This window comes from Cetorhinus maximus, chromosome 5 (genome assembly GCF_964194155.1).
Source record: "Cetorhinus maximus chromosome 5, sCetMax3.hap1.1, whole genome shotgun sequence".
Lineage (NCBI taxonomy): Eukaryota > Metazoa > Chordata > Chondrichthyes > Lamniformes > Cetorhinidae > Cetorhinus > Cetorhinus maximus.
In genome coordinates, this window is record NC_135883.1 from 168,329,694 (window position 1) to 168,354,881 (window position 25,188).

At 44.7% G+C, this 25,188-nt stretch overlaps 1 protein-coding gene across 1 annotated transcript in view; it reads right to left on the reverse strand.

Moving 5' to 3' along the window:
• The window catches only part of LOC144681151 (dynein axonemal heavy chain 8-like), a 1,659,468-nt gene that overhangs the window by 1,091,674 nt on the left and 542,606 nt on the right, over positions 1 to 25,188 (reverse strand). The window contains exons 18-20 of the mRNA XM_078542878.1: positions 6,958 to 7,085; positions 6,632 to 6,853; positions 4,577 to 4,647 (exon numbers count right to left, since the gene is read on the reverse strand). Coding sequence (XP_078399004.1) covers positions 4,577 to 4,647; positions 6,632 to 6,853; positions 6,958 to 7,085 — 421 coding nt within the window. The remainder of the gene's footprint in view (positions 1 to 4,576; positions 4,648 to 6,631; positions 6,854 to 6,957; positions 7,086 to 25,188) is intronic.

The following is a 25,188-nucleotide window of genomic DNA, read 5'->3' on the forward strand; positions in this document are numbered from 1 at the left end:
TGTTTCCCATTTACAGTAAAATCCTGCCATTCGCGGGGGTTACGTACCCACAAAATCTCACAAACGACAATATCGCAACGGGGAACATGCTTTTGAATGGGACTCAATTAGATAGGCTCCAACCATGCAAAGGGCAGTACTGGTTTGCACACCAGCAAAATTATTATTTCTTTATTCAAGGGATGTGGGTTTTGCTGGCTGGCCAGCATTTATTCTCCCTCCCTAATTGCTCTTGAGAAGGTGGTGGTGAGCTGTTTTTTTGAACTGCTGCAGTCCATGTGGTGTAAGTACACCCACACTGCTGTTAGTGAGGGAGTTCCAGGATTTTAACCCAGTGACAGTGAAGGAGCAGCGATATACTTCCAAGTCAGGATGCTGAATGGCTTGGAGGGGAAACATAGAAACATAGAAACTAGGAGCAGGAGTAGGCCATTCGAGCCTGCTCCACCCTTCTTTATGATCATGGCTGATCATCCAACTCAATAGTCTGCTCCCCCTTTCTCCCCATATCCTTTGATCCCTTTCGCCCCAAGAGCTATATCTAACTCCTTCTTGAAAACGTACAATGCTTTGGTCTCAACTACTTTCTGTGGTACTGAATTCCACAGGCTCAACACTCTCTGGGTGAAGAAATTCCTCCTCATCTCAGTCCTAAATGGTCTATCCCGTATCCTCAGACTGTGACCCTTGGTTCTGGACTCCCCCACCATCGGGAACATCCTTCCTGCATCTACCCTGTCTAGTCCTGTTAGAATTTTATAGGTTTCTATGAGATTCCCCCCTCATTCTTCTGAACTCCAGCGAATATAATCCTAAACGACTCAATCTCTCCTCATATGTCAGTCCTGCCATCCCAGGAATCAGTCTGGTAAACCTTAGCTGCACTCCCTCTATAGCAAGAACATCCTTCCTCAGATAAGGAGACCAAAACTGCACACAATATTCCAGGTGTGGTCTCACCAAGGTCCTGTATAATTGTAGCAAGACATCCCTGCTCCTGTACTCGGATCCTCTCATTATGAAGGCCAGCAAACCATTTGCCTTCTTTACTGCCTGCTGCACCTGCATGCTTACTTTCAGCAACTGGTGTACGAGGACACCCAGGTCTCGTTGCACATTCCCCTCTCTCAATTTATAGCCATTCAGATAATATTCTGCCTTCCTGTTTTTGCTACCAAAGTGGATAACCTCACATTTATCCACATTATACTGCATCTGCCATGCATTTGCCACTCACTCAGCTTGTCCAAATCACACTGAAGCATCTCTGCATTCTCCTCACAGCTCACCCTCCCACCCAGCTTTGTGTCATCTGCAAATTTTGAGATATTACATTTAGTTTCCTCATCTAAATCATTAATATATATTGTGAATAGCTGGGGTCCCAGCACCGACCCCTGCGGTACCCCACTAGTCACTGCCTGCCATTCGGAAAAAGACCTGTTTATTCCTACTCTTTGTTTCATGTCCGCCAACCAGTTTTCTATCCATCTCAACACACTACCCCCAAATCCCACGCGCTTTAATTTTACACGCTAATCTCTTACGTGGGACTTTGTCGAAAGCCTTCTGAAAGTCCAAATAAATCACATCCACTGGCACTCCCTCATCAACTCTACTACTTACATCCTCGAAAAATTCCAGTAGATTTGTCTAGCATTATTTCCCTTTCATAAATCCATGCTGACTCTATCCGATTCTGACACTGTTTTCCAAGTGCTCAGCTGTTAAATCTTTTGTAACGGACTCTGGAATTTTCCCCACTACTGACATCAAGCTGACTGGTCTATCATTCACTGTTTTCTCTCTGCATCCCTTATTAAATAATGGGGTTTCATTAGCTACCCTCCAATCTGTAGGAACTGTTCCAGAGTCTATAGAATCTCGGAAGGTGACCACCAATGCATCCATTATTTCTAGGGCCACTTCCTTAAGTACTCTGGGATTTAGATTATCAAGCCCCGGGGATTTATCGACCTTCAATCCCATCAATTTCCCCAACACCATTTCCCTACTAATTCTGATTTCTTTCAGTTCCTCTCTCTCACTAAACCCTCTGTTCTCCAAAATTTATGATATGTTATTTGTGTCCTCCTTTGTGAAGACAGAACCAAAGTATGTATTTAGTTGGTCAGCCATTTCTTTGTTCCCCATTATAAATTCCCCTGTTTCTGACTGTAAGGTGGTGGTGTTCCCGTGTATCTGCTGCCCTTGTCCTTCTAGATGGTAGTGGTTGTGGGTTTGGAAGGTGCTGCCTAAGGAGCCTTGGTGAGTTTCTGCAGTGCATGTTGTGGATCATACGCACTGCTGCCACTGTGCATCGGTGGTGGAGGGAGTGAATGTTTGTGGATGGTGTCACGACTCACTGGGGATAGCGTGTTGTCATACCAAGCCCCACTGCTCTGCGAGCCATGACAAATGAGAGAAGTTTAATCAGACCACCAAATTGCCCCAATTCTACCTAACTGTCTAATTTAGGTTAAAAGAATATGAGCACCAGGTTTGTAAACTTAACAAGTAAATAACTGTTTATTAAACAAATTGACTTTAACCAGTGGAAAAAGAAGGAAATATGAATTGCTAATTTTTAACTCTATAACGTAAACTCTACCCCTTCTTAAACCCCTATACACAAACACAGAAACACACGAAAAACACACAGGACATGGATTTTAAGGGTGAGACAAAATAGCTCAATAGCACAAATCTGGAGTTCAGGATTAGATGGGTTGACTTTTATTGTTTTCTTCCAAGTTTCCTGCAGGTTGTGGCTGACACGAGGTGGTCTCCCAGCACTTGCAGTCTGTTTTTCTCTGGTTGAAACTTGCTTTTAATGTGCCTTCTACTCATAATTTTCCCCCCCTTTTCCCCCTGACTGGGGATTCTCACAGAAAGTAGGATATAGCAATGTGAGGAATAGCCAGCTAGCTACAATGGCAGGATTACTGGAATCTTACAAAACACAGGAGAGAGAGGTTTCAGGTCTTTCCTCTTTTCAGGCTAGGAGCTGATCTACTGCACTAACCTCACACAGAATCTGGCCATTTGGTCAGGAGCCAGTCAAAACGCTGTCAGCAGGCAGTTCCCTCTTAAACCAGGTCTCCTTTCTAGCACCATTCTGTCCAACTTGCCACACACTGTTCCATAATAGCAACATTGTAGATTTTCTTCATCCTGCTCCATTGAACATCTTTTAAACTGCAGTCATGGTAGTTTTTAAAGCCATAGTCAAAGAAAAAATAAAAATATGTTCATTACAATGGGGTGCCAATCAAGTGGGCTGCTTTGTTCTGAATGGTGTTGAGCTTTGTGAGTGTTGTTCGAGCTGCACTCAACTAGGCAAGCGGAGAGTATTCTATTACACTCCTGACTTGTGCCTTGTAGATTGTGGACAGGCTTTGGGAAGTCAACAGGTGAGTTACTCGCCACAGGATTTCTAGCCTCTGACTTGCGCTTGTAGCACATATTTATCTGGCTAGTCCAGTTCAGTTTCTGGTCAATGGTAACCCTAGGATGTTGGTAGTGGGGGATTCAGTGATGGTAATGCCAATGAACATCAAGGAGTGATGGTTAGATTCTCTCTTATTGGGGATGGTCATTGCCTGGCACTTGTGTGGCTCAAATGTTACTTGCCACATGTCAGCCGGAGCCTGGATGTTGTCTAGGTCTTTCTGTATTTGGACATGGACTGCTTCAGTATCTGAGGAGTTGTGAATGGTGCTGAACATTGTGCAATCATCAGCAAACATCCCCTTATGATGGAGAGAAGGTCATTGATGAAGCAACTGAAGATGATTGGGCCTAGGACACTACCCTGAAGAACTCCTGCAGTGATGTCCTGGAGCTGAGATGACTGACCTCTAACAACCGCAACTATCTCCCTTTATGTTAGTTATGTCTCCAACCAGTGGAGAGTTTCTCCCTGATTCCCATTGACTCCAGTTTTGCTAGGGCTCCTTGATGCCACACTGGGTCGAATGCGGCCTTGATGTCAAGGGCAGTCACTCTTACCTCACCCAGGGAGTTCAGCTCTTTTGTCCATGTTTGAACCAAGGCTGTAACGAGGTCAAAAGCTGAGTGGCCCTGGCTGAACCCAAACCGAGCGCCTGTGATCAAGTTATTGCTAAGCAAGTTCCTCTCGATAGCACTGTTGATGACCCCTTCCATCACTTTACTGATGATCGAGAGTAGACTGATGGTACGGTAATTGACCAGGTTGGATTTGTCCTGTTTTTTGTGTACAGGACAAGGCTAGGCAATTTTCCACATAGCCGGGTAGATGCCAGTGTTGTAGCTGTACTGGAACAACTTGGCTAGGGCACGGCAAGTTCTGGAGCACAAATATTCAGTAGTATTGCTGAAATACTGTTAGGGTCCATAGCCTTTGCAGTATCCAGTGCCTTCAGCAGTTCCTTGATAACATGTTGAATGAATCAGCTGAAGGCTGGCACCTGTGAGGAGATGGTGCAGTACCTGTATAGGACAGATGGGGGTGCCTCTGAGCAATACACCCATGAAGATTTAAAATTGAAAAGAGCTGTTGTTGCAGCTGTGGATCCAGTAATTCAGACATTACTGGGTTTATCCTTTTGCTTGCGTTTCGGCTGAAACCATTCCAGCCTCTGCTCCATCATGGCTGCCATTTCCCTGGGGAAAGAAGAGAAAGGGAGAAGAAACCGCAGATAAGCGAACATTGCTCACTCAATGGGCAATGTTGTGTACAAATTACAGAGCGCGGGTAAGCGAAAACACAAATGAGGAAGATGCAAATGGTGAAACTTTACTGTAAAATAAACACATAAAGTGCCGAAAAACCTCAGCAGGTCTGCCAGCATCTGTGGAGACAAGCAACAGTTTCGAAGAAGAGTCATATTGGACTGGGAACGTTAACTTTGTTTCTCTCTCTGCAGCTGCTGCCAGAAGTGCTGAAGTTTTCCAACGCTTTCTGTTTTATTTCAGATCTCCAGCATCTGCAGTATTTTGCTTTTTATTTTTGAGTTTCCCGCTTGTAATGATTGATGTTGAGGGCTTTAATGTCTCTTTTGGCAGCATCCTTGAATCAGAGCTTTGGGTACACTGATGGTCATTTGGCATGGACTCGCTTCCTGTATAGCATTTCCTTGGATATCCGGCCATCTTCCATCCTGCATACATGCCCAAGACATCAAAGCCTTCTTTGCTCGGTTAACGCTAACATGCTTGGCATGTTAAACCTAGAAAGGACTGCTTCTTTGCTGACTTTGTCATTCCATGTGATGCCAAGGATGTGTTGTAGATACTGGTGATGTAAGTTATTGAGCCTTTTTTCTTGGTGGGTGTAGGTTTTCCAGGCTTTGCTGCCATACAGCAATGTGTTGTGGATACAGATACACATATAAATAAACATTTGGTCCTGCAAATCCCCCCATGCCTGTTTTGTTCATTGGCCAAACCAACCCATGTGGGTTGGCTGACGAATCCAAAACAAAATGTCTACTGTTAGACATGATTCTGTGATTGGGTAACACTGCTGACCAATCCTGAGTGCGCTAATAATTACACGAACAACCAATTTAAGTTAATTAGTCAAGCTTGTAACGTGACTCAAATATATCTGCTAGGAGTGACACACTTTAAGATGCAGGGGCTTATTGTCTGCAAACAAAAGGAATATGTACAAGCTTTGCACCTTTTTTGAATTATCTGTGAGCTTGGGAGCCTGTTACTTTATCCATGGCAACTCCTGGGGCAATTAGAGTGAACTTGCCAACCATTCAGCACCTTTTCCTCCTGTTGTATAAATTGTGGTGAATGTTTGAAATTTGGCATTCTTGTGTTTGTCCTGATGAGTACAAGACAAAATGCTTCAGCAACATGTCTCTTTTCAGTAATACACCTGAATTTTTGTAATTTATTTGGATAGCTTCTAAAAGATCATATACATTACAACTTTGCACTCTCTAATCTACTTAGTTGATCATTTAAAAAAAATAATAATTGTATAAAATCTATTAAATTTTTCAAACACAAATTCCCTTTAATAAATGTTTTTGGATGTTCTTGATTGATCCAAATGTTTCTCAATGGTCATTCATTTGAATATAGGAGGTCTTTCAGAGCTGTGGTAGCGTCCCTACCTCTGGGCCAGAAATTCTGGATTCAAGTCCCATGAAAGGACTTGTTGGTGACAAAAGGAGCATCCATGACCTGTTTCAGTGGGCTAATAATCAGCCTGGGAATCCTCCCCACCTCCCCACTATTCTCCAAAGGGGAAAAGAAGAGTGTGAAGATACACTTTAAAAAAAATTGATTTGAATTGAAAATATAGGGTGGAATCTTGTGGAGAGGAGGAGGTCGGTGAAGACCCTGCTTCCTTGCCACATTAACCCTAATTAAGTCTGTGAGGGGAAGTCCTGTGGATGGCTTTCCATCTCTGCTGCCGATTAAGGTCTTCAATTAATGCCTACTTAAGGGCATCATCATCTGGTCCGTCATGCGGGGATGATACCATGTTTGCTTGCAGGGTCTGTGGGGAAACCCCTTATGCAAAGGCTCAAGGAACCCGGCATGGGGAAGGCTGGGACCCACTGAAAGCCATCCCCCAGCCTTTGCTGCTGATCCCCTCAACACCCCCACCACCACCATCACTCACCTGTGCCTGGGTTCCTCCTTGGTCTGAGGTCTTGGGTGGGTATAGTGCCGACAGCATCTGCTGCTGCCCCGGTGGGGCTGCTGAGCACAGAAGAATTGCTGGTCTCTGATTGGCTTGCAGGTCTCATTGGGCAGGATTTCCAGCCCTGAGATCCCTGGTCCCAGCAAGAAACTTGCCGATGGCAGGTTAAGGCCTTGAGTGGCGCAAGTTGCAGCAGGCATTCTTGAAAGAGGCCACACAAGGGTGTCACTGGTTCTTCAACCAATGGCCAGGGCGCCAGTCACCTCCACAAGATCCTGCCCTTAGATTCTAAAAATCTTTCAAACATTGTTACCTCATTGAATCCAAGCACTTCTTGCAAAGTTAAAGAATGATCCTCTGGTAGTTTGATTATAATCTTTCTGGCTATCTCTTCCAACACTTGATCTATGTGCATCTCTCGCAAGTCAGTTATCTGAAACCAACAACAGACATTATTTTTATCAAAAATATTACTGCATTTTTCCATAAGAACTAGATAGTAAAATCTGTTAAAGTATTCTTGCTCCAGTACTCGTAAATTGGCAGCATAAAATTACATTAATTGATATAGGGAAAACAAAAATTGAAATTTACTGATTGTTGTATATTGTATGTTCAGTAAGTCACATGAGCAAGTTCTAAGTCTTGTATGGTTGAATATTAATTGTTTATTGATGTTAGGGGGAAATTAAAAATGCTAAAAGAGAATACAGTAAGAATTTACTGAAAAACCCTTAAAATCTCCAGGCAGACATGGCTGCTAAACATATTAAGAGTTGAAGATTACCTGATGAACATTGCACAGCCTTGAGAGTCAGACTGGAGACACAAGCAGGACATAAATTAGATTAAGTGTACTCCTCTCTCACACAGGGAAGGGGCAGATGGTTTTAGCTTAGATATGGGAAGACATACAATAAACAGAGAGTGGGCTTTGATGAAACACAAACAGTTTTGAGCTGTGAGAACCAAGGTCTTTGCGTACATGTTTTAATTTTGATTGGATAATATAATTATGTATACAGCCTTTAGAATAATTGGTTAGCGAAATCACATGTTTATATACTCAATAGGATAGAGTTAGCATGGAACCGATGTGTTGGTTACCGATTGGATGTATTCAAATGTACTCAAATGTATTATGATAAGAAAAAGTACAAAAGTAATGAAATGTAATCAATCAGGGAGTTGGGTCTTCATTCTTAGGAATGATTGTGGCTCCCTTGCTAATGCTTGAATAAAACTGGTTAAAAGGAAGCCTGAGTCTTGGTGGTCATTGCGGGATTGGAGAGTATACCATCTTCAATTGATAACATATACCTGTGCACATATTTACAGGGTATAGCCCAAGCTATGAGCTAACTACATGCTAGCTTCTACACAGGACTTTGTCCAGTCCACAACCAGCTCTAGTCTCAGGTCATATGTCTCTTTACATCACACGGTGGGCTATACTGTTTCCCAGGCCAGATTTTCTGGCACCTCCTGCTGGTGGGATCTTCTGGTCCCACCAAAGTTAATGGGCTTGTTGCATCCGGGATAGCGGAACTCGCCATTCCAGGGCTGCAAAGTCCCATCCACTGTCTCACATTAACTCTCGCTATGCCGGATACACTTATACTACACTTACCCCCAAGTCTTTATCCAACATATTAAATTACAATTGCGCTACTACCCCTTCAGAGAGTCTGGCAGTTTGACAGTTCTTCCAGGTCTCGTCCTGGGCGCATTCAGAGGAGTGGTAGGATCTGTTGATTTGGGCAACCTTCGTTGAATCATAGTTTGAGTTTAGTCTGTGATTCTGACATTTGGTTCTTTTCTGCTGATACACTTTGTCCCCTCCTTGGAGTTGAATTTCTCTTTGTCAGCTCCCCATTTGCTCTGCTCGGGGACCACCAGCTTGTCCCATTCTTTCCGGGGACAGTGTTCACTCTGTTCATTCGTGGTACCAACCCAGTTTTTCTGTGTGGTACACCGTGATCTTTATGGGTGGTTGAAGGCATCTCTCCCTGTTGCTTGGATGTTCCACAACAGTGGGCTTACCTTACAGTTTGGCTTTTATTGTGACACTATGTTCTTCTGTGTGTGTGCCTGTGCCTCAATGAGGTGTGTCCTGGTGAGTTGATGGTCACTCGCTCCATGCTCCAGCATTGCCTTGTAACTTTGCACATTGGCTGAAGGTTGCAATGTCTGTGCTGTGGTGTCTGTGTGTCTTCCACTCGACGTACAGTGGTAATTGTCTGAAGGTTTGGCTGGTCTAACCAAACAGGAGCTTCTGCCTTCTGCAATAAAATTGGACAAATTGACTTTGTGCAGAGTGAAGGCAATTCAGAACTGAAGTCCCATTCGAGAGTCTCTTGACTGGTGGGCCTTTCTGGAACTTGCAGTTCCATGTAGTTAACAACAGAGGTTGTCTTGACATCTTCTGCCATTTTAAGATGGTTAAGGGCAACACAGACTCTCTGCTCAAGAGAGAAAAATATTAGTTTTGGATGGTGTACATGAATATCGAGCTTGCATCCTCATCCCGTCCATGGCACCACTCACCACACAAGCATTCCACACAGTGCCATGCATCCTGCTCATACACTCTCCACCTGTTTACTGAGAAGCTGGCTCACAACAGCAGGGAGAAGTCCCAGACTGGGGGTGGAGTAGCCCAGATTAGGCACCTCACTTTGAGGAGTATGCTATACGCTGACTGGCGAGGACGTGGACATTCTAAATTTCTCGAAGACACAAAAAACCAACAGGAAAAGTACATCAATTGTAACAAAACATCTAACAAAAGAAGTTAGAGATTGCATTAAATCAAAGGAAGTGGCTTATAAGGTTGCCAGGAAAATGAAAAAGCCTGAGGATAGGGAGCAATTCAGAATCCAGCGAATGACAACCAAGAAACTGATAAAGAAAGGGAAATGAAAATATGAAGTTTGTGGGTAACATAAAGATGGACTGTAAAATATTCCTTAAGTACGTGAAAAGGAAAAGATTAGCAAGGGTAAATGTGGGTCCATTACAGGCAGAGACAGGAGAATTTATAATGGACAATAGAGAAATGGTGGAGAAACTAAATTACTTTGTGTTTGTCTTCATGGAGGAAGATACAGAAAATCTCCTAGAAACACTAGGGAAGCAAAAGACTAATGAAAATGAGGAACAGAAAGAAATTCGTGTTAGTAAAGGTGTAGTACTCAATAAATTAGTTGGACTGAAGGTTGATAAATCCCCTGCACCAGATGAGCTGCATCCCAGAGTGATGAGGGAGCTCGCTGTAGAAATAATGGATGAATTGGTGGTTATGTTTCAAAATTTTATAAATACTGGAAAGGTTCCTGCAGACTGGAAAGTACCAAATGTAACAGCACTATTTAAGAAGGGAGGGAAAGAGAAAGCTGAGAACTATAGACCTATTAGTTTAATGTCAGTAGTGAGGAAAATGTTAGAATCTATTATAAAGGATGTGATAATTGGACACTTGGAAAATAACAATATGATTGGGCAGGGTCAACATGGATTTATGAAAGGGAAATCAAGTTTGACAAACCTGTTTGGATTTTTTGAGGATGTTATTGCAGTATAAATAAAGGAGAACCAGTGGATGTTGTGTTTTTGGGTTTTCAGAAGGATTTCGATAGGTCCCTCATGTGAGGTTAGCAAACAAAATTCGGGCACATGGGGTTGGGTGTAATAAACTGCTATGGATTGAGAATTGGTGAACAGAAAACAGAGAGTAGGAATAAAAGGGTCATCTCAGAATGCCAGGCCGAAACTAGTGAGGGACCACAAGGAGTAGTGCTAGGGCCATAGATGTTCACAATCTATATAAATGATTTAGATATATGTACCAAATGTAAAATTTCCAAATTTGCTGATGACACAAAACTAGGTGGGAATGTGAGTTGTCAGGAGAATGCACGAAGGGGTTAAGGGGATTTGGACAGGCTAAAGGACATAGCCGCTAGATTGGGTCTGCAGCAGGTGGTAAGGGAACTGACAAGAGGGAAAAACATACTTGACCTCATCCTCAACAACCTTCCTGCCACCACACAGTCCTTGTGGAGACCAAGTCCTGTCTTCACATTGAGGATACCCTCCATCGTGCACGGTGGCACTACCATCGTGCTAAATGGGATAGATTTCGAACAGATCTAGCAACACATGACTGGCATCCATGAGGCACTGTGGCCCATCACCAGCAGTGAAACTGTACTCAAGCACAATCTGTAACCTCATGGCCCGGTATATCCCCAACTCTCCTATTACCACAAAGCCAGAGGATTAACACTGGTTCAATAAAGAATGTAGGAGAGCATGCCGGGAGTAGCACCAGGCATTCCTAAAAATGTGGTGTCAACCTGGTGAAGGTCCCAGACAGGACCACTTGTGTGCCAAACAACATAAGCAGCAAGTGATAGACAGAACTAAGCATTCCACAACCGACGGATCAGATCTAAGCTCTGCAATCCTGCCACATCCGGTCGTGAATAGTGTTGGACAATTAAACAACTCATTGGAGGAGGAGGCTCCACAAATATGCCCATCCTCAATGATGGAGGCGCCCAGCACATCAGTGCAAAAGAAAAGGCTAAAGCATTCGCAACAATCATCAGCCAGAAGTGCTGAGTGGATGATCCATCTCGGCCTCCTCCAGAGGTTCCCAGCATCACAGATGCCAATCTTCAGCCAATTCAATTCATTCCACGTGATAGCAAGAAACGGTTGAAGGTACTGGATACTGCAAGGCTATGGGCCTTGACAATATTCTGGCAATAGCACTGAAGACTTGTGCCCCAGAACTTGTCGTAACCCTAGCCAAGCTGTTCCAGTACAGCTACAACACTTGCATCTACCCGGCAATGTGGAAAATTGCCCAGGTATGTCCTGTACACAAAAAGCAGGACAAATCCAACCCGGCCAATTACCACCCCATCAGTCCACTCTCGATCATCAGTAAAGTGATGGAAGGGGTCATCAACAATGCTATCAAACGGAACTTGCTTAGCAATAACCTACTCACTGATGCTCAGTTTGGGTTCCGCTAGGGTCACTCAGCTTCTGAACTTATTACAGCCTCAGTTCAAACATGGACCATGGTCAGGGACAGGAGGGTGTGACTGTGAATGAGGCAGGTATGGGGATCCAGAATTTAGCTTTGGAGGAGCCTCAGCCAGTGTCCTTGTCCAATAGGTACGAGGTTCTTGCTCTCGGTGTGGACAAGGGCACAGACTGCAGGGAGGATGAGCGAACTGACCACAGCACCGTGGTACAGAGCGCCTTTCAAGTCGGGGGAGAAAAGAGAAATGTAGTAGTAATAGGAGTAGCATAGTTAGGGGAATAGATACTGTTTTCTGCAGCGAAAACAGAGAGCTCCGAAGGCTATTTTCCTACCTGGTGCCAAGGTTAAGGACATCTCTTCTGGGCTGGAGAGGAACTTGGAGTAGGAGGGGAAGGATCCAGTTGTTGTGGTCCACCTAGGTACCAACAACATAGGTAGGATGAGGAAAGAGGTTCTGCTAAGGGACTATGAGCAGCTCGGGGGTAAATTAAAAAGCAGAGCCACAAAGATAATAATCTCTGGATTACTACCTGAGCCACGTGCAAATTGGAGTAGGGTAAATAAGATTAGAGAGATAAATGCATTCCTCAAAGATTAGCGTGGAAGAAATGGGTTCAGATTCATGGGTACAGGCACCAATACTGAGGAAGGAGAGAGCTGTTCTGTTGGGACGGGCTTCATGCTGGGACCAGTGTCCTGGTGAATCATATAACTAGGGTTGTAGATAGGACTTTAAACTAATTACTGAAGGAAAGTTTAAAAAATCAAAAAGAAAGGATGGAGCAGAGGTGCAGGGTAGTGAAGAGGAGAAGGATAATCTAGGTGTGACAGGAAGGGGCAGAAAATGTAAGCAGAAACATGCAATAGAAATCAAAACCAGAATGAGTAATAATGGTTAAAAAGCCAAAGCTTAAGGCTCTTTAACTGAATGCGTGCAGCATTTTTAACAAGATAGATGAGTTTACGGCACAAATAAAAATAAATGAATATGACTTGGCAGCTATTACAGTGACGTGGTTCCAGGGTGACCAAGACTGGGAACTCAATATTCAAGGATATTCGACGTTCCAGAAAAATCGGCTAAAAGGAAAAGGAGGTGGGGTAACTTTGTTAATAAAGGAATGTATCAGTGTCGTGGTTAGCAGTGATATAGGTGCAATAGATCATGATGTGGAATCAGTTTGGGTGGAAATAAGGAATAGCAAGGGGAAGAAGTCACGGGTGGGAGTCGTCTATAGGACTCCGAAGAGTTGTCTCACTGTCGGACAAAGTATAAATCGGAAAATAATGGAGGCATGTAAGAAGAGCGCTGCAATTATCATGGGTGATTTTAGTCTGCATATTGACTGGACAAATGAGGTAACATGGATGACAAATTTGTAGAGTGCATCAGAGATAGTTTCTTAGAGTAGGGTAGTGAAGAGGTTCTTAGAGTTTCTACATAGTAGAACCAACCTGGGAACAGGCTATTTTAGATCTTGTAATGTGTAATGAGGTAGGATTAATAAGAGATATCGTAGTTAAGAAACCTCTAGGGGGTAGCGATCACAACATGGTAGAATTTCAAATTCAGTTTGAGGGCGAGCAACTCGGGTCTCAAGCCAATGTCCTCAACTTAAATAGGGGCAATTACAGAGGTTTGAAGAAAGAGTTGTCTAAAACTGGCTGGGAAAATAGACTAAGGGGAAGGTCAGTGGATGGGCAGTAGCAGACATTTATCCAGATATTTCAAAACGCTCAGCAAAAATTTACCCCAGTCAAAAAGAAGGACTCAATGAGAAGGATGAACTGCCCGTGGTTAACAAAGGTAGTTAAGGAGAGTATCCAATCAAAACTAGGGCATACATGGCAAAAACCAGATATAGGCCAGAGGATTGGGAATTTTTTTGGAACCAGCAGCAGATGGCCAAAAACCTAATAAAGAGGGAGAAAATTGATTATGAAAGTAAATTGGTAAGAAATATAAAAACAGCAAGAAAGAAAGAAAGTAGCTAAAGTGAACATGGGGCCATTGAAGGATGTGACTGGAGAATTGATAACAGGAACAGGGAAATAGCAGATAATTTAAACCAATATTTTGCATCGGTCTTCACGGTGGAGGACACTATAAACATCCCAATGATATCAGATAAGCAAGAAGCTAATGGGAGGAAAGATCTTGTAACAGTTTCTATCAAGAGGGACAAAGTGTTTGACAAACTAATGGGACTAAATGCAGACAAGTTGCCAGGACCTGATGGCCTGCATCCAAGGGTTTTAAAGGAAGTGGCTGCAGAGATAGTGGAGGCATTGGTCAAAATAGTCTAGAACCCACTGGATTTCAGAATCCCAGTGGATTGGAAAACCGCTAATGTGACACCCCTGTTCAAGAAAGGAGGGGGACAGAAAGCAGGAAACTATAGGCCAGTCAGCCTAACATCTGTCATTGGGAAAATGCTAGAGTCCATTATTAAGGAAGAAATAGCAGGACATTTAGAAAAGCTTAATGCAATCAAACAGTGTCAACATGATTTTGTGAAAGGGAAATCATGTTTGACAAATTTGCTAGAGTTCTTTGAGGATACAACAAGCAGAGTTGATAAAGGGGAAGCGGTAGATGTAGTGTATTTGGATTTCTAGAAGGTATTCGATAAGGTGCCACATAAAAGGTTACTGCACAAGGTAGGAGCTCACAGTATTGGGCGTAATATATTAGCATGGATTGAGGATTGGTTAACAGAAGACAGAGGGCTGAATTTTACCAGAATTGCGCAAAGTGCGGTAGTGGGCGTGTAAAATGGAGTCCTACCAGCAGCTGAAAATGGTGGGTTTTCACACCGTATCTTCCCGAGCCTGCCTCATTATATATTCACTCCCATGAAACACACTGTTTCCATGGTGGGTGGGCTCTCATTCGCTCGCTTGCCATCGCCCCGTTGTTGCAACACGCCGGCCGCCATCTTTAAAAGGCAGCTGCCAGCAAAGTGCCCATTGCCAGCAGTTCACCACCGCTGCTTGGGAGACATGACCTACAAAGGCAAAAAGACTAAAGCCCCCCGCTTCAACGACGGGTCCCTCGAGTGACTGCTGCATGCTGAGGAGGCCTGCCGGGGTGTGCTCTACCCCCGCTCTGGCTGCAGGATGGGTAGCAATGTCACCATCCTTCCTTCACATTCGCTGGGTCAAAATCCTGGAACTCCCTTCCTAATAACACTGTGAGTTTACCTACACCACATGGACTGCAACGGTTCAAGAAGGCCACCACCACCTTATCAAGGGCAACCAGAGATGGGCAATAAATTCTGGCCCAACCAGCAAAGCCCACATCCTGTGAATGAATTTTAAAAAACCAACCCAGATTGGGAGGCGGTGGCAGTGGTGGTCAGCGCCAATGTCCTTCAGAAGAGGATAGCCACCCAGTGCCACAAAAGGATGAATGATCCTATCCGTTCAGCCAGGGTAAATCACTCTTTTCGTGACTCCCAATTCACACACTCACAAACCCATCACACATCCACAGGGCCCTCACTCACTGCCAATGCAAGAGACATCACCATTCATTCTTTCACACACACCTTCACTGACCTCATCCCACCCATGGGACCACTCACCACCCACACAGGCCAGGCATACTTATCATCTGGCCCGACAGGCATCCTGATACACTCTCACCATCTCTATCCATGCAGGACAAACTGGCTCACAACAGGAAGGAAAGGTCACAGGCAGGTGGAGGGATGCAGGAATACAAAGTTCTGACAGAATTTGAAAACAGGGCCATCCAGCTGACCGGCGATGACCAGGACTAGTTCTGTCCTGACGGTGAGGTCGGCGCTGCTCTACCAAGTGAGGATCCAGCAGTACAACATCCATCAGATAACCGTGCCACGAGTGATATGTCCTCTTTTGCAGGCCACTGCCATGCACTAATTATCTACCCTTGCTTTTGCAGGCACATCTGGGATGCAGCAGACGGAGTCCACATCCTAGAGCCACCAAGCAAGCTCCAAAGAAACGTCCGAAAAGGAATCTGAAGGCACCCTCCCTGAAGTCCCGTCACAGCGCTCACCCACACCCTCCACCAGTGCAGAGACACACACCTCAGTGATACTTGCTTTAGAGTAGCCTCAGGATGACAATCTGGTGAGTACTTCGCACTTTCTGATCCACAGCAGGCAGAAGCAGGGATGTCCCAGGTCCCGAGCTATAGGGGGACTGCTGGAGGCCAGAACGTTGCTGAGTCCGAGTCAGGTGACGAGCCTCTGGACTTGGTCATGGCACAGTTGCTGGAGCTGCAAAGGCAAGCTCAGGAACATCAGGAAGGGATGGCTGCTGTACTCCTCAGATTGCAAGGCGCAATGGAGGAGTCTGTCGTCTTCAGGCTGAGGTGATAGTGCCAGCAGTGCATCGCGCTGGCAGGATGGCAGCTGCCATGGAGACCTTGGTCCAGATTGTCACTCCTGCACTGCTGCACAGGGTTAACTCCATCATTAATGCCATAGTTGGCCTCCAACAGTATGCACGTGAGAGGGATGCTGAGCAGCTGAATCTCACTCCAGCTACACCTTCCGCTCAAGGACTCAACCAGAGGCCTTCGGGCACCCAAAGGGAAGAGGATCAGCAGGTGCACGCTCCGGGAACATCTACCCAGGTGACTCTGGGAGTGACCAGCCCATCTGACTCCCCTCTTCTTGTGACCTCCACAGATCCAGATTCACAGGCCGAGGAGGGTGCCACTGCCACACAGCAGGACCTCAAAAGCAGGCTGGAGCCCTCCAAGTCTCGGCCCCCCAGAGGACGCCCGCCAAAGACATGACAGACAGGGCATCACAGTCAGCAGGCTGCCTCCACCTCTGCAGTGGATGTCCAGGCAGCACCAAGACTTAGTGGCAGTGTTAGGAAAGTTAAGGAGAATTAGTTGCACAGCCTGGGCACGGGTGTTAATCACTTGTACATAATGTTCACTATTGTCAATAAACTCCCAAGAATGCCTCCCAGCCTGAGGCTCCTTGTTCTGATGAGCAGTGTTCTTGTCACTCAGATGTGAAACCTTTCTGCACAAGATAGAAGGCAAGTTTCTCAGTCCAGGGCCTCTTCCCTGTGCTCTGTGCGGCCTTCAGACCACAGTATGATCCAGCCTCACACTCCCTGGAAACATTACTGATGTCTGCACCTCAGCAGTGCTTGTCATTGCTGCCAGAATGCAGTGGACAGGCGCGACAGAGTTCTCTCATTCTCTCTGTGTGCTCTCAGCACCTTTAAGGTGGGGCTGGCCCCCATCACACCAGCAGCTGCGACCAGTGATGCTGTGCAATTGCTCCTGAAGGGCTGAGACATTGAAGGCAGACACAGCATCAGATGCGTCTAAAGTTACATGGCTGCATCTCTGAGATGGCCCAGATCATGGAGTGCAAGCAAGCTGCCCTTGGCCAGACAGAGGTCAGACATTCCCAGAGGCCATGTGAAGATCTATGGAGTGTCCTCACTGCATGTTGTCATCACCCTCCTGCGATCGAGCGACTAATAAGGCTCCCATTGCATCTATGTAAGGCATCCATGTGTGACAGGAACATTCTCACAGAGGGTGTTGGCACTGAGATAAGCCACACTGGAGTCAAATGTTCACAACTCCAATGTGAGGATCTACGGGGACACGTCACTGCATGTCGTCATCATCCTCCACAAATCTGGCAGCTATGAGGGCCTCCCCAGTGCGCCTGCATCGTCTAGCCAATGTGAGAGCTTCAACCCCATTGTCGTCACCACCGAGGATCCCCTCACCTTCATCCCCATCAGCATCCTCCTCATCGGAGGAGACATGCAGCTCCTCCATCTCCTCCTCAGCCAGCTCCTCACCCCTTTGCAGCACCAGGTTGTAAAGGACGCAGCAGATGACGATGATGCGTGACACCCTCTGTGGACTGTATTGCAGGGCTCCACCAGACTGGCCCAGGCACCAGAGCTGCATCCTGATGGTCTGCTCCACCAGATTGCGAGCTGCTGAATGAGCCTCATTGTAGCATCGCTCTGCTGCGGTCTGAGGCCGCCGCCGCACAGATGTCATCAAGCCACAGCCTCTGCAGGTAGCCCTTGTCCCCAAGGAGCTAACCCTGCAGCCTCTGTGGACCCTGGAAGACTGCAAGGATCTGCGAGTGACTCAAGATGTAGGCATCATGCACATTCTCTGGAAACCGTGCACATACCAACAGGATGTGTTTCTTGTCACATACCAGCTGCACATTCAATGAGAGGAAGCCCTTGCAATTGATGAAGTCCACTGAGTGTAGCGACATGGCCCAAACCAGGATGCTGAGATTGCAAGGGGCTGTGAGCGCCTCCAGTAGCCAGCGTTGGCGAGGAGATTGTACAACGTGTGCAGTCCACTGTTCTGCGGTCCAATAAAGTGGTGGCGGTTCAAAGTCTGTGACGGGGGGTGGAGGGGGTGGGTGCGGGTAAGGTATCCAGTGCTTGGTGGCCCTTTGGTGGCTCCATGATGCTTGAATGGACGGAAAGGCTAGGAGCCTGACCCCAATCATATCACTGTGGCTGCGCCTGATCTGTCTTAGTTGCAGAGGCATGGTCAGTTTATACAGGTGTCCCTAATGTGTGGCCACTTTCCTCGCTCACCCTGCCCCCCACCTCGATTGCCTGCGTGCAGGATGCAGAGCCAGGGCAGCATTGACACTCCCCCCTCAGCAGTCACCTCCGAGGCCGGCCAGCACTTGGCCCCAGATCCCCCCACACCACTCAGCAGTCACCTCCGAGGTTGGCCAGCACTTGGCCCCAGATCCCCCCACGCCACTCAGCAGTCACCTCCAAGGCTGGCCAGCACTTGCCTCCAGACACCCCGCAGCCCTCAGCAGTCACCTCCGAGGCTGGCAAGCACTTGCCCCAGACAACCCCCCCCACCCCTCAGCAGGTGTCTGCGGGGCCAGGCATCTCTTTCCCCTGCCCCCCTGAGACCTGTAAGTTGTGGAGAATGCTACTGCTCACTCACCTCAGTTCCCCAGAAATGAAGGCTGCCAAGTGCACGTCGCCTGCGTGCTGTTGTGAAACATGTTGGCATGCTTTCCCGTCGATGTGGACGGACAACATGGTGGGGTTCCAAGACCCTGGTAGGATGACCTTTTAATTATATGCTAATGTGGTACAATTAGCTCCCCGCCGACCAATGGCGGGAAACGCAGCCAGCCGTTGGTGGGCTGAGCGGAAGATCACGACCTGCCTTCACGCCATTGTGAAGTGGGTCCCGCCATATTTTCCGTACACGCCACCTACTACGTCTGTTGCCAGCGGGCTTGTAAAATTCCACCCAGGGAGTCGGGATTAATGGGTCTTTTTCAGGTTAGAAAGACATAGCTAGTGGAGTGCCACAAGGATCAGTCCTAGGGCGCCAATTATTTACTATCTATATTAATGACTTGAAGGACAGGCAGAGTGTAATGTATCCAAATTTGCTGACGATACAAAACTAGGTGGAAGGCCATGTTGTGATGAGGACATAAGGAATCTGCAAAGGGACTTTGGTAGGAAGAATCAAAATTAAATTATTTAAATAGAGACAGACTCCAAAAGGGTGCAACACAGAGGGTTCTGGGTGTTCTTGTGCATGAAACACAAAAAGTTAGCATGCAGGTGCAGCAAGTAGTTAAGAAGGCAAATTGAATTTTGGCCTGTATTGCTAGGGGTTTGAAGTTTAAAAATAGGGAGGTCTTGTTACAACTGTACAAGGTATTGGTGAGGCTGCACCTGGAGTACTGTGTACAGTTTCGGTCCCTGTATTTAAGAAAGGATATAGTGGCATTGGAGGCAGTTCAAAAGAGATTTAGTAGGCTGATTCCTGGGATGAAGGGTTGACTTATCAAAGCGGCTAAACAGGTTATTCATTAGAGTTTAGAAGAATGAGGGGTGATCTTATTGAAACTTACAACATTCTGAGAGGGCTCGACAGCATTGATGTTGAGAAGATGTTTCCACTAGTGGGGGAATCTCGAACTAGGGGACATAGTTACAGAATTAGGGAACACTCATTTAAAACTGAGATGCAAAGGAATTTCTTCTCTCAGAGAGTAGTGAATGTCTGGAATTCTCTACCCCAGAGAGTTGTGGAGGCTAGATCACTGAAAGTATTTAAAGAGGAGGTAGGTAGATTTTTGAAACATTGGGGAGTTGAGGGCTATGAGGAGCTGGCACGAAAGAGGAGTTGAGGACTGGGGCAGATCAGCCATGATCTTGTTGAATGGCGGGGTAGGCTTGAGATGCCAAATGGCCTACTCCTTCTCCTATTTCTTATGTTCTTATGGGCAAAAGAGCTGAACTCCAGAGGTGAGTTGAGAGTGACTGCCTTTGACATCAAGGTAGCATTTGACTGAATGTGGCATCAATGAGCCCGAGCAAAACTGGAGTCAATGGGAATCAGGGGGAAAGCTTTCCACTGGTTCGAGTCATACCTAGCACAAATGAAGATGGTTGCAGTTGTTGGAGATCAATCATCTCACTTCCAGGACATCACTGCAGGTGTTCCTCGGGGTAGTGTCCTAGACCCAACCATCTTCAACTGCTTCATCAATGACCTTCCTTCCATCATAAGGTCAGAAGTGTGGATGCTCGCTGATGACTGCACAATGTTCCGCATACTCGCAACTTCTCAGATACCAAAGTAGTCCATGTCCAAATACAGTAAGACCTGAACAATATCCAGGCTTGGGCTGACAAGTGGTAAGTAACGTTTGAACAAGTGTCAGGCAATGACCATCTTTAACAAGAGAGAATCTAACCATCACACTTTGACAATCAATGGCATTTCCATCACTGAATCCCCCTCTATCAACATCCTGGGGGTTACCATTGACCATATGTTATGACACAGCAGTTGGTAAAGGCTGAGTTATTTAAATCCCAGAGGGAAACTTGAACAACTGTCATAACCTATATTTTCAACTGGTTTGTTTGAGATGCAGCTCTGATTTCAGGAATAAGACCACCGAGCCGCAAGAGGTTTTTATATAAAACTAAATTAAATATTTATTAATTTAACAACAAATTAAGTACATACACATGTCTGCAAATTACTACCATAGTAGCTTTTAAACAAATTCCCAAATTAATCAATCCCAAGTAAATCTTCACCAAAGCAACAGTAACCCATAGACTTTAAACTGATAAAAGCAAAATACTGCTAGAAATCTGAAACAAAAACAGAAAATGCTGGAAAAGCTCAGCAGGTCTAACAGCATCTGTGGAGAGAAAAACAGAGTTAATAGCATCTGTGGAGAGAAAAACAGAGTTAACGTTTCAAATCCATGTGACTCTGAAGAAGAGTCATATGGACTTTAAACAGACACCAGCCAAAGCACATTTGACCTTACGGATTCAAAATGAGTTCCTTGCATTTTAGTTCCTTTGCAGACATCGCTGTAGACTTACAGGCTGGTTAGATTTTAAATGCCTCAATTTACGTACAATCTCCTTTCCCTCTTTATACCTAGCTTCCCCTTTGAATATAATTTTTCCATAGTATCCTAGGCTTTTAACGTCACATCTTCTAACAATAACATTATCATCCCACTAATTTTATTAGTAATATAACCACATTGCTTGGCATCTCCCAGCTAGGTGCAAGATTTTATTCCCACTCTTGAATCTTTTATTCAACAAATGCAAATTTACACTTTACCTTCTAGCCTCCTTACCATTTACCCAATTAACTTCTCAAACTACAATACATCAAAGTACCCAGACTAGCTGGCTTTAATCCAATTAAGGTACACACATACACACAGATCCCACTTCAATTCCAACTTAAAAATAATTTCCAATATCATTATAGACATTAATTTCTTCATGACACCATATAAATACTGTGGCTGGAAGAGCAGGTCAGAGGCTAGGAATCCTGCGGCATATAATTCACCTCCTGACTCCCCAGACACTGTCCACCATTTACAAGACACAAGTCAGGAGTGTGATGGAATACTCTCCACTCCCCTGGATGTGTGCACCTCCAAAAACACTCAAGAAGCTTGACACCATCCAGGACAAAGCAGCCCGCTTGATTGGCACCCCTTCCACAAACATTCACTCCTCCAAGCACCAATGAACAGTGGCAGCAGTGTATACCATCTACAAGATGCACTGCAGAAACTCATGAAGGCTCCTTAGGCAGCACCTTCCAAACCCACAATCGCTACCATCTAGAAGGACAAGGGCAGCAGATACATGGGAGCACCACCACCTGGAAGTTCCTCTCCAAGCCACTCACCATCCGGACTCGGAAATATATTGCCATTCTTTCACTGTCGTTGGGTCAAAATCCTGGAGCTACCTCCTGAACATTGTGGTGTACCTAAACCAGAGGGACTGCAGTGGTTGAAGGAGGCAGTTCACCACTATCTTCTTGAGGGCAATTAGGGATGGGCAATAAATGCTGGCCTAGCCAGTGACACCCACATCCCATAAATGAATAAAAAAAAGTGAATGTGCTAGAACATGGCAGATGGGATATATTGTGAATAAGTGTGAAGTTATTCACTTTGGTAGAAAAAACAAAGGCAGAGTATTTCTTAAATGGTGAGGTGTTGGGAAGTATCGATGCCCAAAGGGGTTTGGTTGTCCTTTTTCATGAGTCACTAAAAGCTAGGATACATGTATAGTGTTCTGATGTGGCAAGTTGTATTTGCCAGGCTGACCAAATCCACAAGAGAAACTTGGCTACGCTGTCACAACACTTTTGCAATTTGTATTTATTATGATAAGGCTTATACACTGAAGTTAGAAGTAATGAGTCCACTGCCACTTTTACAGATTTTGAAGATTAAATTAAGACATTTATTAACAAAAGAAGAACCAACTTAAATACACACAAGATTACAATTACACAGTTATAACAGTTCCCAAAATTTCTACTTAACCAGACTCCCAACTACACACCTCTTTTAGGGAAGAGTCCAAACAGATTCCAAATTTATAAAGTAACCCAGCAATATTACCACAAGCGCCCACTGGACAATGGAATTCCAAAGGCTTTTAACACAACTTTGGTTACTGGAACAGCAAAATTCTGTAGGGTGGCTGGAGGCTTTTTCCCCCCAAGTCTATTTCACGCAGTCACCTTTCAAGATCTCACAGCCACCCTTCACACAGCATACCATCCTTTTTAAAAAATATATTTCTCCCTCTTTGATCTGTAAATTTCATTGTTTCAACTTGTCTTTAGAAGTTAATTTCCCCATAATATAATGATCGTTCATGTTATCCTTATAGCCAGCACTTTTGGGAGAAAATGTTTACAACTGACAAGATAAATAAGGTAAAGTTGTAAACATTTTCCATGTTGCTTTGAAAATCAAACACTTGTTCATTTATCTAAAAATGCAAATTTCATTCATACCATCTCTGCTGAGACATCACCCTAGCTTACTCATCTCAATTTCAAATGCCTGTTTTACACTTCACTTCTTTGATAATTTAAACCTTGCAGTCTACTCATCTCTGGTTTAATAAATTAGCCATACACATAGAACCATACACATACAAACATAAACCTTCTTTAAAGTATCCCACAGTAATATTAGGAAAAATATGATCATTCCTTGACAACAGCAAGCAATTAGGAAGTATGTTGGCCTTCATCACAAGGGGGTTTGAGTACAGAAGTAAAGATGTCTTGCTGCAATTGCATAGAGCCTTGGTGTGACCGGATCTGGAGTATTATGTACAGTTTTGGTCTCCTTATCTAAGGAAGGATGTATATACCATAGAGCAACTGCAATGGAGGCCCACCAGACTAATCCCCAGAATGACAGGATTATTTTATGAGGAGAGATTGGGACTATATTTTCTAGAGTTTCGAAGAATTAAAGGTGATCTTGTTAAAACTTACAAAATTCTTATAGGGCATTACAGAGTAGATATGGATAGGATGTTTATCCTGGCGGTGAGTCTAGAACCAGGGGTCACAGTCTCAGAATATGAAGCAGGCCATTTAAGACTGAGGTAATGAGGGATTTCTTCATTCAGATGGTGGTGAATCTTTGGAATTCTCTACCTCAGAACGATGTGGAAATTCAGTCATTGAGCACATTCAAGATAGATATCAATAGATTTCTGGTTGATGATGACATCAAAAGGATATGGGGGTAGTGGGAACAATGGCATAAGAGGTAGATGATCAGCCATGATCTGTTTGAATGGCGGAGCAAGCTCGACGGGTCGAATGGCCTACTCCTGCTCCTGTTTCCTATATTCCTTCAACTTTCTTGCAGTAGCTGGTAAGAGCTGAGTAATTAAGGACATATATGCTTCAAAGTCCTCAATGAAGTGTAAATTCTCTTGTTCAGTTCCCTCTGATGGTATTTGTGACAGTGTCCACTGTCATTTGACAATTTCCTTGGACATACTCCGTGATTGAGTCATATCTCGCCAATCTTAATCGGAACCACTTGATTCTGGGTGGCATCTTCACAATTTCTTTCATGTTCAGAAGGGTGACTAGTGATTTATGGTCTTTTTCAATTTTGAAATGTAGTCCCATAACATAATCTGAAAAACTTTTACAAGCCTACATTACTGCCATTCCTTTTCCATCATGACATACTGTTGTTTCATTACTGTTAGTCAGCTAGAGGCATTGTAGACTGCTTGACAATTGCTGTCTTTCTGCATTTGAAATCACTGCCCCCAGACCTGTAGATGATGCATCTGCCACTACTGAGGTCTGTAATTCAGGGTTGTAATGTGCCAGGATTTCAGAAGAGATTAGAAATTGGCTAATCCTTTCAAAATCATTTTGCTGATTTCAAACGTTGTCTCAAGGGCTTGTTAACCTCTGCTTAATTCAATAGGAACTTGCCTACTTAGTTCACCATCCCAAGGAATCTTTGAAGCTCAGTTATGATCGTGGGTTGTGGAAATTCTCATTAAATTTTGTTTGTTGTGGATCAACTGTGATTCCAGTGGCTTGTATTATATGACTGAGAATCTTGATCATGGGTTTGGCGAAAACACATTTTTCATTCAGTATTTAGCCTGTAACACTCTCAGGACTGTTCTGACCCTGTGTGATGACACTCTGCTCTCATGGATCCATGTATAAGTATGTCACCCATATGACATATTACTCCTTCCATGCCTTTTAAAGTTTAGACATTGTTCGCTGAAAATTTTCTAGAGAGGAGGCAATTCCAAAGAGGAATCTGTAGAAACAATAATCACCGAATAACATTATAAATGTGGTTAGTCATCTGGATTCTTTGACAAGAGGCAACTGCCAAAATCTACTGTTCGCATCCAATTTGGTAAAATAAATGCTCTTGGTTAGTTTGGCTAGGCTCTCATTCACTGAGGCCATAGGGTGGATCTCACATTCCACTGATTTGTTTAGCTAAGTTAAATCCACACAGATTCTTATAGAGCTGGTTGGTTTTTGGACTGTAGCCATACCTGAACACCATTTTGTTGTCATGATGACCGGTGAGATAAATCCCTTGCTGTTTCATAT